General features: G+C 38.1%; 1 protein-coding gene across 1 annotated transcript; it reads right to left on the bottom strand.

Moving 5' to 3' along the window:
• Nucleotides 1-1,954: 1,954 nt before the first annotated feature.
• pias2 (protein inhibitor of activated STAT, 2) lies at nucleotides 1,955-11,671 on the bottom strand. The gene is given in 15 exon segments (XM_036599182.1): nucleotides 1,955-3,093; nucleotides 4,072-4,109; nucleotides 4,206-4,342; nucleotides 5,301-5,434; nucleotides 5,436-5,479; nucleotides 6,996-7,129; nucleotides 7,209-7,369; nucleotides 7,477-7,550; nucleotides 7,731-7,836; nucleotides 7,932-8,066; nucleotides 8,239-8,329; nucleotides 8,457-8,507; nucleotides 8,626-8,713; nucleotides 9,419-9,875; nucleotides 11,566-11,671. Coding segments are annotated over 15 exon segments (1,863 nt in total). The 5' UTR covers nucleotides 11,590-11,671; the 3' UTR covers nucleotides 1,955-2,904.
• Nucleotides 11,672-18,305: the final 6,634 nt, after the last annotated feature.

Genomic DNA, 18,305 nt, shown 5'->3' with positions numbered 1-18,305 from the left:
GATGAGGACTGTGAAATAAGAATGCCCCTCAGCACTTTTCCCATTAGGACAGGCTTGACTTTGGGCTTAGGTTATCTGGCTAAACTGAGAAATCCTGCTTTGCGAAACACCCCCTGATCTTACGCACCATTTCAAAACAGCCATCTTTTTTGTCACGTTTACTACAAATATCATTTACTGTGGTCTGAAATTAAATAAGGAACAAAGATTAAAGATCACTTAAGTGATCAGAAGGGGAAAAAAATAACTTAAGTTATTCATTTGAGGGATTTGTGGCCTATGTTGAGCAGAAAAACACCATTCACATGCCACAGACATAATTAAACTACTGTATGGGTCAAATTCATTCTGTAAAATAGTTTTTCATAAAAATAAACTTCACCAGATCTACAGACTTTTGTTTGAAGGTACTACAATCTTTCCCAGTCTTTATTCTCAGAGCAAACTTATGGATGTTTGATTTTTTGCTAATGCTGAATTGGACCAAAGTTAAACTATATATACTGAATCACATGGAAAATATCCCCTGTTCCAAGTACATGGAGTATTTTTAACTCAACATATTTCAACACATCAAAACATCACCTTTAGCACCATTTCAGTAATCCATGACAGCAGTGGGCTTGTTGAGTTAAAGAGGTTATTTTGGTGAAGAAAACAAACAAACAAACAAAAAAGAAACCAACAACAAAAGGGTGCGAGTCTGTAAAGCTTTCCAAAGAAGAAAGCTTTTAGTTTGCAAATACATGTTAATCTTAGTTTATGGGGAAATTTTAAAATATTTAACAAAAATATAATGATACTTACTACAGTTGTGCTTATTTTACAGTTTATATGTTTTACAGTTCAGTGCGTCAGAGTGGGTTAAAAGTCGGCATTTATGCAAATATAGATGTTTGGTCTTAAGGCATGACAACTTGAGGCACAACATCCACAGCCCGATGAGAAGTTGAAAAATGTGCCAAATGCTGTGTATTTACGGCAATGAGGGCTCAACTGCAGGTTTTAGTGAGTGCAAACTAAGCAGAAAAAGGAGACAGAAACATCCCATTTTTAAAACACTGTTAAGACATGAGATGTGGTGGAAATGATATGGCCCTTTGTGGTCAACAGACTTCAAAGCCTAAGATTACTTAAAAGAAAAAATAATAATAATAATATAGAGTATTACTCACTGTTCTGAATGGGCGTGCTACCCACCAGTATGGCAGGACCACTAGTAATGTAGAGCATAGTGCTGCCACTTCTATTTAAGAACATCTAAACCGTCAAGCAGCCCTAAAGCAGACATCACTCTTGTACAACTTTTAAAGATTTTCTGAAAGTGCAGTGAAAACTATTAAAAGCTGATCGCTGTGAACATGTAGCAGTTCCACAGAACCCTGAAAAAGTGAACAGTGTGCTTCATTGCATCCTTGAAACCGTAGATATATCAGAACAAATGTAAGCTGTGAACATAAACGTTGTTATCCATTACTATCAGAGGTTAACGCATGTAGCCACTACTCAACATAATTATGGTATCATGAACATACAGAATTCAATAGGGCTTTCTGAAGCCAAAAGCTAGTTATGATATTACCGAGCTGGCTTCAAAAATCTGTATCTTTATTGAGAACCAGATGATTAGCCCCTGAGAACTGCTCTTTTAGCATTTTCCAACTTCTGCATTTGGGTCTGGTGTTTCAGTAAAACCAGCATCTGCAGCACCTTTGATATGCAAGAATGTCAGATTTCTGAAAGCTTTACAAAATAAGACGACAGAAATGGTATGAAAATTTCACAATATGCAAGACTAGACAAAGGTCCAAAGAGGCATTTTGTCATGAGAAATCAGCCACCTGAACAGCATTAAACTCCAAAATGCAGCCAACATCATAGCTTTAAATAGAGAAGTACACAATTTGCAGGATAGGATTTCAAATTTACAGATAATGAAATCTGACGCAAATCATTTTAAGGACAATCCTGATTTTTTCTTTTTAATTATAAACGTGATCTGGGGTCAGAGGTTTTGAGGTGAATATTCAAAAACACAGTTTAAATAGTAAAAAGAGGACAAAGTTCCCACATACAAATACAACGCAGGTCCACAAACAAGCTTGTTATTTAACAAAATTTTAGCTAATCACTTGACGGACCCTAAAAAAAAAGCACAACGTGCAAAATCATCATAAATGATAAAAAAAAAAACCCAAACAATAAAAAAAAAACAAATGGAAAAAAAACAAAAAAAACAAAACAAAACAAAACAAAAACAGAGCTGGCTTGCTGCAATCTGACATTCTTCTTTGCCGAAACCAGATTACAACCTATTTTTACCATCCTACGTAATGTGCAACAGAACACAAAGATCATTTTTATTGCTAAACACTAAATTAGGACCTTTGAGATGAAGTAAAATTGCACTGCAGAATTTGGTTAGTACTACAATAAAAACCGAGCTGCCCCAGAGTGCTTTCACTTCCTTTCCAACGGAACACAGCTCCCACTCCGTTTTCACATCATGCCACTGTGAACTCAACGCTCACCGGGAGCCCAGTGTTCCCAGTCCACACTTTTATTGACTGTTTTGCTTGTTCAGTCCATTCAATCAAAAAAGGCAATGGGTATGAGTCACTATTATAATGCTAAAAAGATAAAAACATCTTCAGCGGGACAGTGAGAGTGAGCACAAGTCAGGGCTAGGTTTCTCAAAACCATCAGGTGCTACCGACATCTACACGCAACGACAAACATGCCGTTTCCCCACTGTCGAGAGAACCTGTGTCCATTTCAGCTACCATAATCGTAAATATGATGTTTAACTGTAATTAAAGCATAATATCAGTTTTTGGAAATGTGGCCCATGGCAGTTTGCTTGGTGATTGTGTAGTGCTGGCCTGTGGAGACAGAAACCTTGATTCAGTCCAGAGAGATAATGTCTGACAGACTTGAGGATCCTCCGGTGATGACCCCCGTTTCGTGACTAGAGCTCCCTCCATGTGGGGCTGCTTCATATGGGACTGATGAAGACACAAGGCCAGCGCTAGTAGTAGCACTCTGGATACTGCTGGAGAGGCTGTCGAGGAACACAGGGCTCCGGTAATGCTGCTGGAAAACAGTAAACACATTGCTAAACTTTGGGGCAGTTTGCTCTACCTCAGTTCAACAAGCCTTTCTCTATTCTCATAACAGCTCTATTGTCCTCACAAGTGAACCGTAACACAATGAAGGACCCCTGTGTTCGTCCCTTGCTTCATCTGCCAGGCATTTTCAGAAGAGAGCTTTTATACATATGTATGTGTGTGTCTGAGTGCTGACAATGATCCGCCACCCAAATGATACCTGCTCTGTGGGGGATCCTGAACACTGAAGAACAGAGTAAAAGGGGGCTAACAAACTATGCAGGGAAACAGATGGACTACAGTCTGTAATTGTAGAACTAAAGTGCACCTATATAGTAAGTGGAGCTGATAAAATGGACAAAGTGTAGCTACAAAGTAGATGTACTTAATTAAGTGGCCAGTCAGTGTATATAGTGCAAATAACAAGTTCCCCACCGTGGCTTCTATACTGGCAATTTGCTTTTGCTTGGCATTAGTGGCTTTTTCTAGGACTCCACTACTGTTTAAAACTATTCTACAGTCACAATGAAAAGTGTGAACACCCTGCATCAAATTAGATGTTCTGTTGATTTTTGAAGCACAAGTAAGTTAACATCCTCTAACAGGAACAAACTTAAATATAGCATTTACTATACATTTTAGTGCACAATTTCTATTTATGCTCTAAGTTACATAATTGGAATAAAATAACACATTGGAATAAAATAAAACAATGTTCCATCACGTTTACACAGACCACGTTGTATTTTCCAATTAAAGAGCAGGAATGAGCACTCTGTAGAGGATGTGTTTTTTTTCTCAACACCATATGTAATTTGATCAGGGACGCCACACTTTTGAATACAAATGTAAATAACTATAGCCTATTCCAAAACCTTGTGGCTCAGAGTACATGAAATGTCCTGCCAACATTCAAAACAGCAAAGTTTCTGCAAATGTCAACATACATATATGGAACACATACCTGAGGGTCTGCTTGAAGTAATGAAAATAAATCAAGACCTGTATGAAAAAAAATACAGTCAGTGAGATCACTGCAAATTACTCATTAGGACCATATGGACAATTAGCTAATAGATCACAGAAACAGTGGCATACTTTGCATATCGGTGGGAATAGTGGATAACGTCGAATGGTGGAATGGAACATAGTCCGCTATGGGGGACGTTAGATATGAGGCGTCCAGTGCCTGGACATTTGGCACCCGAACCGTTGATGGCTGATAGGTCAACACCCTGTAGGAAGACAAAAATTAGAGGTACCCTATTAAAAGAAGTTTTTCCTGACATGTCCAGGCAGGGACAGATATACATACACAGATGCTGCATTGTTTGTTTACAATCTGCGTGTCTTCCATGGAGTGGTCAATACGCATATATGGAAATACAAGTAGTTTTCATTTAATCGGCCATAATTTGCTTATTACTCAACTGATTTTGACCACATTTATTTTATAATCCTCAGAAATTTCTGCATGTTGATTATTTAAATTTGATTTACATGGGGCTATATTGGTAATGGCTATACGAGACCTGTCAAAATTTAAGTAAGGAAGTTGAAGATACATAAGAAGCATTAGAGTGAAATAATATTTGGATTTACATTTATCTGATGTTCACAGGCAGTGACGGGACCTCTTTTGAGCAGAGAGACAGCAGATCAAATGACAAACATGCTTATACACTAGATTTTAAAAATCTGAAACTAGATGTCATAAAAATTCACACTCAATGTAAATATGTCTATTCACAGTCTAATAAGAATCACAAAGTGCAAGTCAGATTTCATTTTACAATTTGCTTACACTTGTGTACATACAGAGTGCAAAAAATAAATTAAAAATAATACATACGTTGCTAGGTTGCACATCTTGCAAGGTGTCTGTGCTTCACCACATGGTTGAATCCATACATACATACATACATATATACAGCACAAACTTGAGTGTCGACATCTGCATTTTCTTTGTTATTTAATCCTATCCAACTTTCTGAGTGCAAAGTTCATGAAACATAATTTTGGACGGTACCTTTCTTAAAATGTCGCCCTGAAATTGTACTAAATGCAGTCCAGCAGCTGGGCTGACCACCACAAAGCAATGGTGCCATTGATGCACCTGGCTGAACCCAACATGGCATTTTTGTATGTACATCTATGTTCAAAGATCTCAGAAAGATGAAAGCTACCACTGACCCTTTGCTATGCATCTCCTCAGGTTTGGACAGATAGACACAGCGTTTTTTCAAAGGAGGGTCTGGCTCTGCTTCATCATCTGAAGAGCTTTCAAGCGTCAGGTCGATCACATCGGCCTTCTTTGTGCTGCTTGGGTTCTGTGTGAGGAACCACTGCACTCTGCCGGACAGGGGCAGCACCTGAAAGGTCAAGGAGAAAGATTAGTCTACAGGTCATACAGACCTAGCGTCATACTAAGGCTGTGTCTAAAAAAAAATATGTAAAAATGCTGTCTATTCTGAGGCAGGAAGGCACCCAGGCATGTCTGAGTTTAATGTTTATATAAAACGCTGCCTGCTAATGTTTCTCCATTTGGCAGTTTATAAAGTTAGTATGATGAGGGATTTAAAGAAAAAAAAAAAGGGAGAAGACACCAGCACTGACACAGTGGAGGAGAGAGACCAGTTTGTGTACATCTATGTTTAATGTTTGTTTTCTTTACTTCTTCTTTACTTAATTCCAAAAAAGTATTCAACTTGACTACTGAAAATTTTATTTACTGCAGGTGTGAAAAAGCCTGTTTTTCACAACTCGGCTTCACGTGGTTGTCTAATTGTACTAATCTTAGTTAAACAGCTCTGTTCTTTAAGTACTAGCCATACGTACAGCAGCTTTTACTATTTCTGATTTTTTCCTTATGTCCTACTGTAAGAGTCTGTCCGCTAATTTAGCTAATGTTCAAGGTAAGCTAATGCTAAGGTCGGCTAGCCAATAAACCCAGTGAAACACTGATACGTTTCTGAGCAATAGAGCTTCTTTAATTTTTCTGCATGGCTATTTTCGGTGTCTATGTCAAACCCACCTCTGGTGTATGTTGCCAAAAAGCTATATTTTAGTCTCATCTGGCCATAGAAAACAGTCCCACTGAAAGTTTCAGTAATGTCTGCCAAATTGCAGACACTTGGTTTGTTGGTTTGGACAGTCAAGACTTTCTTCAGGCAACCCTCCAAAGAGCCAGTGGTTATGTAGGTGCTGTCTAACTGTAGTTTGGGAGATGTTCTGACCCCAAAAACTAACTAATATCTGCAACTCACCAGCTGTGATCCTTGGAGATTCTTTGGCCACTCCTCTGTGCATGGGGTCAATACAGACATATGTCCTCTTCCCAGCAGGTTCTCAACATCTCTAATTGTTATAAAAACTTCTTAATTGTTGCCCTGATGGTGGAAATGGGAATTTTCAACTGTTTTGCTATTTTCTTGTATCCATTTCCTGACTTGTGCAGCTCAACAGCCTTTTGTTGCAAATCACTGCTGTATTCTCTGGACTTTCTCATAGTGCTGGATGACAGAATAAAACCTGTGTGTCACTTATAACACAGAGGAACAGGAAGTCATGGCTGAGCACATGTTCCTCATCGGCAAACTCCAAAATATAAAATAGGCGTGGGAATATACTATAGTTACGAGTTGACTCATGTGAATTTCTAGAGCTGCCAACAACTGTGGCACACATGGATTTAAGAAAAGCATATATTTTTTTGGTGCCAATATTTGTTTAGGGAACTGTAAGGATAGCTAACAAGTATACTTAAGGTTGATGTCAAATGTATGGTATATTTCCAGTTTTAGACAAACATGACCTGTGGAAGTTTCTTTTCTTTACACATGTACTGTGGTAAAAATGTGGTAAAAATAAGTTCCTAAAATGACTTACACTCAATTTTGGGTATACATGGAGATGATACTTTTAGCGCCTCCTTCTTTGGTCTCATTGGACACCATGTCCCGTCCTCTTGGAACTTGATTTCATCAACGTCCGTGCAGTCATTTAAAATTTCCATGAACAGCCTAACAAAGAAAGAGTGGAATTAATAAGTCGCACACTTCATATTTACAACCTGGTCCACCACAGCGAAGAAGTTCTCACCCATCTATGATCAGACTCTCGTATGTGGCTTTCTTGTCGCACACGGGGCAGATCCAGGTCGGCTTCTTCTCATTCATCTGCAGGTACAGAGCAGCATCGAAACACTGCAGATGAGAGCAGGTAACTGCCCGACAGGGAACCGTAAGACGCATCTTTCCAAGCTGAGTGGAACAAGAACAAATGATTGAAATTAGTAGTATTAATGAAATTCAGATTGAGCAGATGTATAACGCTGAGACAAATAACATGGAAGGTTCTCGGAACCTACTGGGCAAATTAGGGACACTCGTAAACTGGTTGTGGCTATTTCACTGTCAGGGTCAGCTGTGAGCTTTTCTTTTACTGAAAAACATGGTAGAGAAGAACGAAACTGAGAAGTCTTTTTAGATAATAATACATCTTACCCAAAATTAATTTACACATAAAAACTACCAAAGAAAATGAACTGTGCAAAACTGGTTACAATAATTCGTTAAAAGACCAAGACATCTAAATTTCTCAACACATTAGTTGTCATCTTACTTAATGCTCTAGAGTGGTCAGGGTTTCTGATCCCTTTCATTCTTAACCTCTGCAGTAACAACGGTGATGTCAGCTGCCGTACCAAGTAAACGGACATTGAATATGTCTGGAAAAAAGATCGAAAAGTTAAAGTACAGTAAGAATATCAACACAAAAAGATGAACCAAATTTTTGTTTCTTCAGCTGAGGAGGATGGTCTACCTTCCCAATTTCAGGTGCCCACGTGACTGATATTTGATTGGGTACTGCAGATGATAATCTGACGAGAGACGTAATGTTCAAAGGCCTCCCTGGTCTCTTCTGTTCTACACCATTCTTAGGAGGCGGTGCATAGCCCTAGCACAAAAGCAAGAACCTTAATTAAAGCTGACCACAACCACTTTCACATACAGATTACTCAATACAATACAACATTCTATTTTGTCTATATACTTTGAATGTTACAGTGCAGACATATCTATTAATATTTTTTTTGACAAATGCAAGTCTATACATCATAATTACTTACTGGTAAAGGAAAGAGCTTCCCATTGACTTTGATGCAAAGACTATTAGGATAATTGTCCTCTTGAGGGCAACTGGTCTCTGAAAGGCAGAACCTGTCAACGAAAAACAAAACAAACAAACAAACAAAAAGATCAATAAAGACATGCACAAGCAGCACAGCAAACTGAGCTTCACTGAAGGTATGAAAAGAAATAATGTTAAACTGACACTCCTTCTTACCGTAGTTGTATTTGAACCATATAGTCTCTTCTGCCACCAGGAAGGAAATCCCTTTTAAAAATAAATGAAAGATAAGAAACTAACATATGACTTGCACACCAACACAGAGCCAAAAAACAGTGCATGGTGAACAATGAGCATAAGGGACTAAGTTATCCCGCATTCTTACCGTGAAATGCAAACTTCTCTCACTTGCTGTGGAGTCAAGGCAAAGATGAAGTACTTTTCCTGATGAAATCTCTGAACAGCGCTGGGCCCTGTGTGCAAAAAATATATGCAAGAAAACAATATGATTAAAATACAGAACAGATTCCAGGCCAGCAACACCTGTTTTTCTTTTCACTGGTTTATAGCAGAGGCCTCCAAATCCAGACCAGTTTCCTTTTCTGGATTTTGTAATCGGTGGTAATTAACTGAACTGTTGATGTAATGAACTGTCACATTTCTCAGCCATTACATCAATGAAGGCTGTCCAGTTTTGCTGGATCCTTTGAATTTGTCTGAGAAACATGTTTGTTTTGAGAAATTAAACGATTTAACTAGTGTACCTAATATCATTCATGTGCAGCGCAAACCTGTTAGAAAAATGGTGGAAACAGCCGCAAATGGCAAGATACTGTGGTGCCAGACTTTGTTATGAAATGCTAAACTTATTTTGAAGTTTTGCACGAGTGCTAAAGAGGAACCTATATGTACCAGTGTTAACAAGGTCTCTCCTACCTCATCTGCAGCCTTCATTTTAAGACAAGCCTGCTGACAGGCCATCTAGTTTTACACCTACAAGCGATTACAAAATAGATGACCAGAAACTGGATTCAAGGTCCGAATTTGAACACCTTAAAAATGTAATTTTAATTTACGACTACAGAAAATACATTTGAAAAGAATTTATTTAACAAATATCAGTTAGCCATGCAAAATAGCTCCCAACCCCTACAATAAAAACAGACAACCATCACTACCCAAACTTGATGGCTTGATCAAAACATCCAACACGTCATAAAATGGAAGGGGTTTCATCTGGACATCTGGGTGGACGGGGGGCATGAGTGGGCTTGGCTGCTGCATGTTCATCCTGGGTTTTGAGTCATGAAACACCGGTGAATCACAGGTCACCAAGTGCGGATGCACCAAGTCTGAGGGACTAGCACCAAGAGAAAGGTCTGGACTCACAACCGCCGATCTGTCCTCTGTCTGAAAGTAGGACTTTATGTTTGACAACTCCGTCAGACTCTCGAACGTCCTAGGATATCTCCGACGATACAGTTCCTTGATTTTAATCTGCACGGCAGGACTACAGTCACTCTTTAGCAAATGCAAGGCCCTCAGAAGAAGTTCATGCTTGCGGCCGCTCTTGTTCCTTCCAGCAAAACCTAGCAGTACCTGGAGCTCTGAGACACGGAAACTTGATACCATATTCTGCAAAATAAATACAAACAGCCACAAAGACAAAAGGCTGAAAAGCGCAACAAGGAAAAGGTAAAGGCTTGATAAAGTAAATCTGAATCTTTACAACAGATGGATAAGGGAGGTCAGAAGTCAGTTCCTGTCACATTTTGTCAGTTTGAAACAAACAATATAGAACTAATTACTATAAACATGAAAGTAACTCAATAAAGTGAAATTAGCAAACTTTAAGTAAAATTAAGTTGCTTTATCAAATTAATTTATACAAAATTGACTAAAGCTTCTTAAAGAAATCAAAATTTTATTTGTATATTAACAGATAAATGTCTACCCCAGTGTAATACAGAATTCATAGTAAATAAACCAAGTCTGTGAACTGAGTTGAAATCCCGCCCAAACACAACCCTTCCACAATTCCCCAGAGAAGTAAGAAAATCTCAACTGACCCTTCAACATACGGTCCATGCTTGATTGTTCTTACTTGTTAATCCTTTTTTCTTTAAAAATCCGTTACAAATGTGAGCGAAATGCATCTAAAATGTTGAGAATAATTCCAAAACCCATTAGATAAACATTGTAAACAAGACACAGAACATGTTTGACATTCAACCTAATATAGCTATATGTTTTAGGAAAAAGAAATGATAAACAGATAAAATAATGAGAAAATAACGTTACTCTTTAAGACGGGGTTTATTTATCTAACTAGATAGAAATTAAGGATAAGAGGCTTGAAACATCAAGGACAAAGGAAAAGTCTTCTGCTTTACAACTCGCACATATAATGAGCTATTTCACATGTTTATACTTCCAGCATTCATCCTAACTAGGTATTAGAAAATCATTTTAATTTGAAGCCACATCAAACAGAAACACTGAGGCACATAACCAGGTATCAACACTAGCTACTCCCTGCAGGAATGACAGCCTAGCGAGCTAACCTAGGTAACGCTAGCTTTCAGCAACTGTTAACAGTAGCTATACTATGTTAGCTGACGAAGCTGAAGTCAGCTTCATATTCGAATTTTCCCGTTCCACCTTAAATCCTGCAGAAACCACATGTAACTGCTGCACCATTTAAGGTGGGACGCAAAAATTCAAACAAGAAGCTGCGAATAGGAAGCCAATTTCAGCCTCGTTGTTAGCTATTGGTTAAGCTAACATGCATTTACAGAACAAAATTAAGTCTCCATTTCGTATAAAAGTACTACCCTCTCATCTTAACGTCGGAGGTGGAATTTGTGCAAATGTACTTTTGCTAGGTAACTAATGTTTGCGTTGCTAAAGCTAGCTTGCTAGCTTAAGTTATGATGCTAACAGGCAACAACAAAAGAACAGCCAAAACATTCGCGAAGAGACTTAAATTTTTACCTGTTTCTGGATGTGCAAAGCTATTAAACAGTATTTTACAGAATTCTCATGCAGTGTATAGTGAGAATTGGGCAATAAATCCCAAGGCATAAAGGTGATGAAATGTAGCTGAAGCCCAAGCACCTTGATAAGCTAACGCAGCAGGTCTCTGCTGGCTCTGTAGCAGCAGCTCTCCGGCCTACGACCGTCAAACATGTCGGTGTTAACTAACTACAAAACCCTCGCAGGCCGAGAATCGGCCGTCAAGTTTAGCTAGTGAACAAGAATAAAATTTCTTTCAAGCTGTGAGAAGTGCAAAGTGGCTGCCAGCTATCATAACGCTTTCGCCTACCCGTAACTGCTCAATATCCGCCATTTTCTGGCTCGGTTCATCCTGCCGATGAACCGGTCAAGGTTGAGCTCGGCTTGCAGCTGTAGCCGCCGGACCACTGATAGTGATTCAGTTTACTGAACCGATTCTTTCGAACTGTGTGTTTCAAAGGATTGAACGTCTGATTCAACCGATTCCTTTTCATTCGCACAACTGAAAAGGTGGTGAAGAGTTAAAACATGAACGCATTATAAAATCATTAAATAACATACATAATTACATTTTCTCTCTATAGGCTGTTGTTGTCTCTTATTGTTAATGTTGTTTATGTTTGAGCATTTTGGTTCTGACTCCATTAGTAAGTAGCAAGATTAGACTGACCCCAATGTACAGAATGAAGTTGACCAGACATGTGAATCAGTGAATCATTCACACTACATCTGCACAGTTCTAAAGCAAAGACAACGAGCAGTTTACAGACGGAGAATATTAGCACATTTAAAGAAAGTTTTTAATTTGGTGCTATTTAATATTCATGTCAATACTTACTCTCCTAATGTTGAATTATGAAAAGTTGTACTCCTTATTACAAGTCTTTTTAGCAGACTACGGAGGTAAACAAAAAAGTTTGGTTACTGCCTTATGGACTAATGAATCGGTTCAAAAGAACGATTCGTTCGTGTGTCCTTAGCTGCACTGACGCTTGCTCTTAGGAAAAATAAGTATGAGTTGGAAGATGAATAGACTTTCACACAGAAAATTAGTCACGTTTAACCCCAATTGAAGCAAATGACTTAGCCTACAACAATGCAGGTAGCGTAACAAACTCGTCAGCAAAGAAAACAGCAGCGACGGGTGAAAGCCGAGTAGACCGCAGTCACGTTTCAGCCATGTGGTCGCGTTCAGGCTACAGGTGGCCGTCTGCTATGAATAGAGTGGAAGTCTAATCCCACATAACAGTAGCTGCCAGATGGAAAGTTATGGATTACTGAAGGTAACTAGATAAACACACTCTTTTCTGAACCTATTTTCAGAAAGATATCACACAGAGTGTGTGAAGAGGTTAGGTTTGCAGTTTAATTTACAGATTGAGTAAAAATTAATCTTTCTGATGGAAAAATCATCATAAGGTGTGTTTTGGATGTGGGTTTGCTGGTCAGCAGCAATGGAAGTTAATATAATGTTGACCAACAAATCCAGCTTATGTTGTTTTTTAGATGCTGGTATACTTGTCAACCAGCTTGACCATGCTGGGTGACCATCTAAACCAGCACCAGGCCAGTACTAGACCAGCACAAGATAGGGCAGATTAGTTTACCATTATCATGAAATGTATGCTGGTCTGTGCTGGATTTTTCAGCAGGGCTGTTTGAGAATTCCACCATTTTCTTTTTCAAAATGTCTACATAAATCACTTTTTGAGATGTAAACAAAAGTGTTTTGACAAAACAGCACAGGCCAGCATGCATTCCTCGCTGGTCTAAGATGGGTTATGCTGGTCTCGTGCACCCTGCGAGGTTATGCTAGCTGAGCTGATCATGGAAAAATAGTGATAAAAATCTCTTTCCTTTGGAGACTATTTTGCCTCACAACGCCCTGCATGCACTCCTCTACCACAAATGAATAATAAAAAACAAGTTTTAGACCAAAAACATCTCAATACCGGCCATCAGGTAACATAGTCATACTGTTCCATGTAATAAATTCCTGTGAAGTAGCTTTTAGAGCAATTAAATGCTTCAGACGTCCGGTTCTTCTTATCACCACTGTGAACAATTCTGACAGAACAGTGTATTTTACATCAAACCACTCTGTATGGACTACACTCACTTCTAAACACTAGCTTAAAACTGTTTACAAATTAATATGGTGAAGACAGTCCAAGTGGATGGAATGAAAAATATAATAATTTATGTAACACTATAGTATGGAAGCCCATTCCCTCCAAGTAGAAGAGAAAAAATCCCTTCTGTTTTTATCTGTTTGTAGCAGCAGGACCAGTACCACATTGACTAGTATTGGGAAATAATGACTTATTTTCTTTTAATTTTGTCAAACAAATTATTATTACTAATATTATTATGTTTTTGAGATTTTAATTTACCATGTCTGAATAATTACTTGCTTTTTCAATTTTTTACTGACTATGTAGAACAATTTACTTATTTTGTCAAAAAAATGATATATTACATTGAAGTAATCACTTTTTTTCTAGAAATTTCTGCTACTGTATAGAAATAATGACTTTTTTAATTTTTGACTTACTATGCCAGAATAATGACTTATTTTGACCTAGTATGGAAATGAAGTTATTTTTTCAAAATAATTACTTTCTGAAAATATAATAAATTAAAAAAAAGTCCCTATAAGGAAAAGAAATAAATGTGTATTTATCATAAACATTTGAAAATGGAGATTTTATATGGAGAAAATTTATACTGATATTAAAATCCTGTATGTCTGTTGGTTAATCTGCCAAAAACGTCCCTGTCAGGATTGAGTGCGAGTGCCTCTTTCGTCCAGCAGAGGGCGCTATCAGAACGCGTCTCTTCACTTTGTTTACATCTGACATTCCGTAACACAGGTCTCGCAGCAGTACGGCCAACACCATTACTTCTGAAAAATTACTGCTATTCCCACACTGGTCAGTTTAAAATCCTTATTAACTACACGACGGTATAGAGTAGGAGTATAACTATGTCTTAGATATTACTCACAGGTGGATGAAGTGGAGAGGCTTAGCTAACTGCTTATTCACTTCTACGATATATGTGGAAGCTAACAACACTATTTCAAGGCCGTAAAACCATTATGCGTGAATTCTTTCAGATTTTGTTGCACGCTTTTCTTGCACGTTTATCAAGCCTATTGTCTCCCCTGGTTTATAATCTCTGTCTATTTATCACCACAGGGTCTTGTTTTTGTAGTGGTCAAAGGGCAAAAACCCCTCATCCATCTCTGTACAGTGACCTCGAAAGGTCTGGCAGCAGAAACAAGAGCTCTAACTGCACACAGGTTAGTGGGAAGAGGGTTTTACATTATATTTATTTGTACTTATTTAGATGGATTTTTTTATTTTAAAAAGAAAGAAAGCCTGATATTTTTTTCAATAATTCTTCAATAGGTCTGAAAGCAAGCAGCAATGTTGGGGCCAAAGCACCACACAGTGATTTTGCATGATTGCCATACCAAGAATGAAGGATATAAACTATGAGCTATGTTACTCAAAAGCACTAATGCTCAGCCTAGGATATTGAGCAAAACAAGTAAATAGTAAGTTTATACTACTATAGCCTACTAATTTGAAACATGACCTTGTAGGTGGGAGTGGTGCTGTTCCTCAGGGCCGGCTCTAGCCTTGTAGGTGCCATAAGCAGGACCAGAAATGAGTGTGCAAGTGGGTGTATTTACTGACCACAACAGATTACAGACCAATCAAGAAACATTGACTTTAATAACATGCATATGAAAAGTAATTTAGAGAGCCATTCAGCAGTCTAGAGTTCAGAACAGTCATGCTTTATGGGCAAACAGACAGTCAAGACCAACTTAGGTATTAAATTTGACATTGAATAACAGAATTTTTTCAATGCTCTGTAGTAACTGAAGTAATTTTGATATCCAGCAGTAGTGAGAATGTTAATTCACGAGGTAGGAAAAGCTATCAGATGTAAGGGTTATCAGTAAAGGAGGTCTCTCTTGGTCTACAAAATGCAGAGAAATACAGTGTGGGTGTATTATTCAGTTATTTATCTTAAGATGTATTATGCAGTACCTACTATGAACTATTTGCTAAATATTATGAAGACATGTCCACAAGGGTCCTTACAGTTTGAGGGGTTACATAATTGCTTACTTTTCCTAAATGGACCATTGCATTGAATTAGTTCAAACTATGGTCCCACAGTAAAAGAACTATTTATAAAACCATTAAGTATTCTGACCTAGAAATATTATGTTATTATCTGTTTAAACCCAAGGCATTAATAGAGATAGTAATAAGCTAAATATATACAAAATCATCATTTATAGGGTTCTTTCCATTTCCAAGTGACTTTTAGATTTATCATGAGTTACATACTTAATTCAGAAAATGCTGTCCCATGTTTTCATGTCACTACACCAAGAGCTTTAGTCTATAGGCGGGGCTTTATTTTAGCCCCACCCCTGCATTTTAGAGCAGGAAGTGAGACTGCATCCCTGTCCCTCATGGCCACATGGTGAGCAGTTAAATCCCATTGTTTTGAAGAAAGAATGTGTCCCAAAGTCTGAAAATTAAAAAACATTATCCCTGTCGAAACATATTTTCTGTAATTAAGTAAACGTTTCATGTTTTCATTAAAATATTATGATTTTTAGCAAGGCTGCTTTTCCTAGTCATATTCTGGCTACTGTTTTTGAGTTCTGCTCAAAATGAGCTAAACTGTCACTACCAAAACAGTCATTACTGAAACTTTACCAAATGTTTCAGCAGTGACTGTTTCAGTAGTGATATAATTAAGGTATGGGATCATTCAAACCAAAAGGATTTTAGTCTAAAGTCCCAAATGTGTTTTTTAACTTTGACTTTGAACCAGTTCAGTAGAACGATCTGTAAATCAACCCCTAACTTGTCCGTTTTTATCATGGGAAGCAAATCTCTGCCTTTTAAAAATACACTGTTCAATCCAGTTCCCTATTCAGCACTGTAAAACAAATGCAGCATAAATGTATGAAGTCAGATAAAGACGTGTTTGGAAAAGCACACATGGCAAAGAGCACTAACTTTCTTCCAAATGAATATCGTGCAGTAGAAGTGTGATGACAGTGACAGTACAATTGACTTATCATTTGCAGGTGATTTGAGAGCAAAACTGGAAGACTGCCTTCATTAATGTTTAAACATTGTATCTGTCTTCCTTTTGGGGAACACTCTAACAAGTGTGATTGCCTAATGAACTGGCTGTATGTAAGTGTGGAGGCTTGCTTCATGATTAAACTTGGATTTTGTCCACAAATTTTATGTTTTGCAGTTTCTGTTTGTGCAGATGATGTTTGAGCAGTTTCTTTAGCGTGGAATGTCAAAACAGATGGTTTATCAAGGTACGTTTCGCAAATCTGTTTCTACTGAGTTGGAACCCTGTACAGACATGTTACAGCTGTGAGGAAAGTGGCCAAAATTGAGTTTCTCATTATTGGAATGTTGCTCTGTTTGTGGCTGTTTTTAATGTGGGATGTACACAGATACACTTCATTAAGTACCCCCTTGTTTCTACACTCTTTGGCTATTTTATCAGCTCCACTTACCATACAGGTGCACTTTGTAGTTCTACAATTATAGACTGTAGTCCATCTGTTTCTCTGCATACTTTTAGCCTCTTTACCCTGTTCTTCAATGGTCAGTCGATCATTCTCAGCACTGCAGTGCAGTGTGTGTTGCGCTGGTACGAGTGGATCAGACACAGCAGTGCTGCTGGACTTTTTAAACACCTCAGTGTCACTGCTGGACTGAGAATAGTCCACCAACCAAAAATCCGCAGCCAACAGTGTCCTGTGGGCAGCGTCCTGTGACCACTGATGAAGGACTATAGGATGACCAACACAAACTGTGCAGCAACAGATGAGCTACTGTCTCTGACTTAACATCTACAAGGTGGACCAACAGGATAGGTGTGTCTAGAGTGGACAGTAAGTGGACACAGTAGTGAAAAAGTCCAGCAGAACTGCTGTGTCTGATCCACACGTACCAGCACAACACACACTAACACACCACCACGTCAGTGTCACTGTAGTGCTGAGAATGATCCACCACCCAAATGATACCTGCTCTGTGGGGGTCCACTGAAGAACAGGGTGAAAGAGGGCTAACAAAGTATGCAGTGAAACAGATGGACTACAGTCTGTAATTGTAGAACTACAAAGTGCACCTTTATAGAAAGTGGAGCTGATAAAATGGACAGTGAGTGTAGAAACAAGGTGTATGTAATAAAGTGATCAGTCAGTGTATGCATGTGGGATATGAGTGTGTGCAGATTTGAGAGCAAATAGAAGAAGCAACAGGATGCTATCAAATAAAATATACAGATAGATGTAACATTTCATCTTGTGTTCTGTGGTGGAAAACTGTCCAAGGACTTTACTCTTATATATATATATTCCTATTTGAAAGCTAATTGTATATTGTAAGTATCATATTAAGTCATTTAGAGCGGTTTGGTTACAAAATGGTTCATTATAGAGAAACTTACTGACTTGTTTACCGTGGTGGTAATAGGAACCAGGGGTCTCCATGTCTACAACACTAATATTGCCATTTTATTACTATCCAAAATGACTAGTGAACGTACACGTGTCTTCTGAGCTTTTCTATGTAATGTTGATAATAGTACAGTAGGGATAAATAAAAAAAACATTTTTTGCCTTACAATGCCTGCATGTATCTCTCTGCCATGAATGTGATTTAAAAAGGTCAAAACCTTATTAATATTGTTAAAACATTTCTCAAGCATCAGGCATCATTTCACTTTTAACGATTTTGTGTACTAATCTTCTGTGAGGTTTTTGAGGCATTAAAAGCTTCGGATGTCTGGTTCCTCTCACCACCTGACTCTGTAAGGTTCTCTAGAATGGAACATTCCACAATAAATAACTCAGAATGACTTTGCTTACATCCTAATGAGTGTTTATAATTTAATTATGCAGACATTTTCTGTGAATTTTTTTCTATTTTTCAGGTTTTCAGTTTTTCAGCGTGGAATGTCAAAACAGGTGGTTATCAAGGT

Source organism: Colossoma macropomum, unplaced genomic scaffold (assembly GCF_904425465.1).
Source record: "Colossoma macropomum unplaced genomic scaffold, Colossoma_macropomum, whole genome shotgun sequence".
Lineage (NCBI taxonomy): Eukaryota > Metazoa > Chordata > Actinopteri > Characiformes > Serrasalmidae > Colossoma > Colossoma macropomum.
Note: the sequence above shows the minus strand (reverse complement) of the source record. Positions and strands in the feature narration are given on the sequence as shown.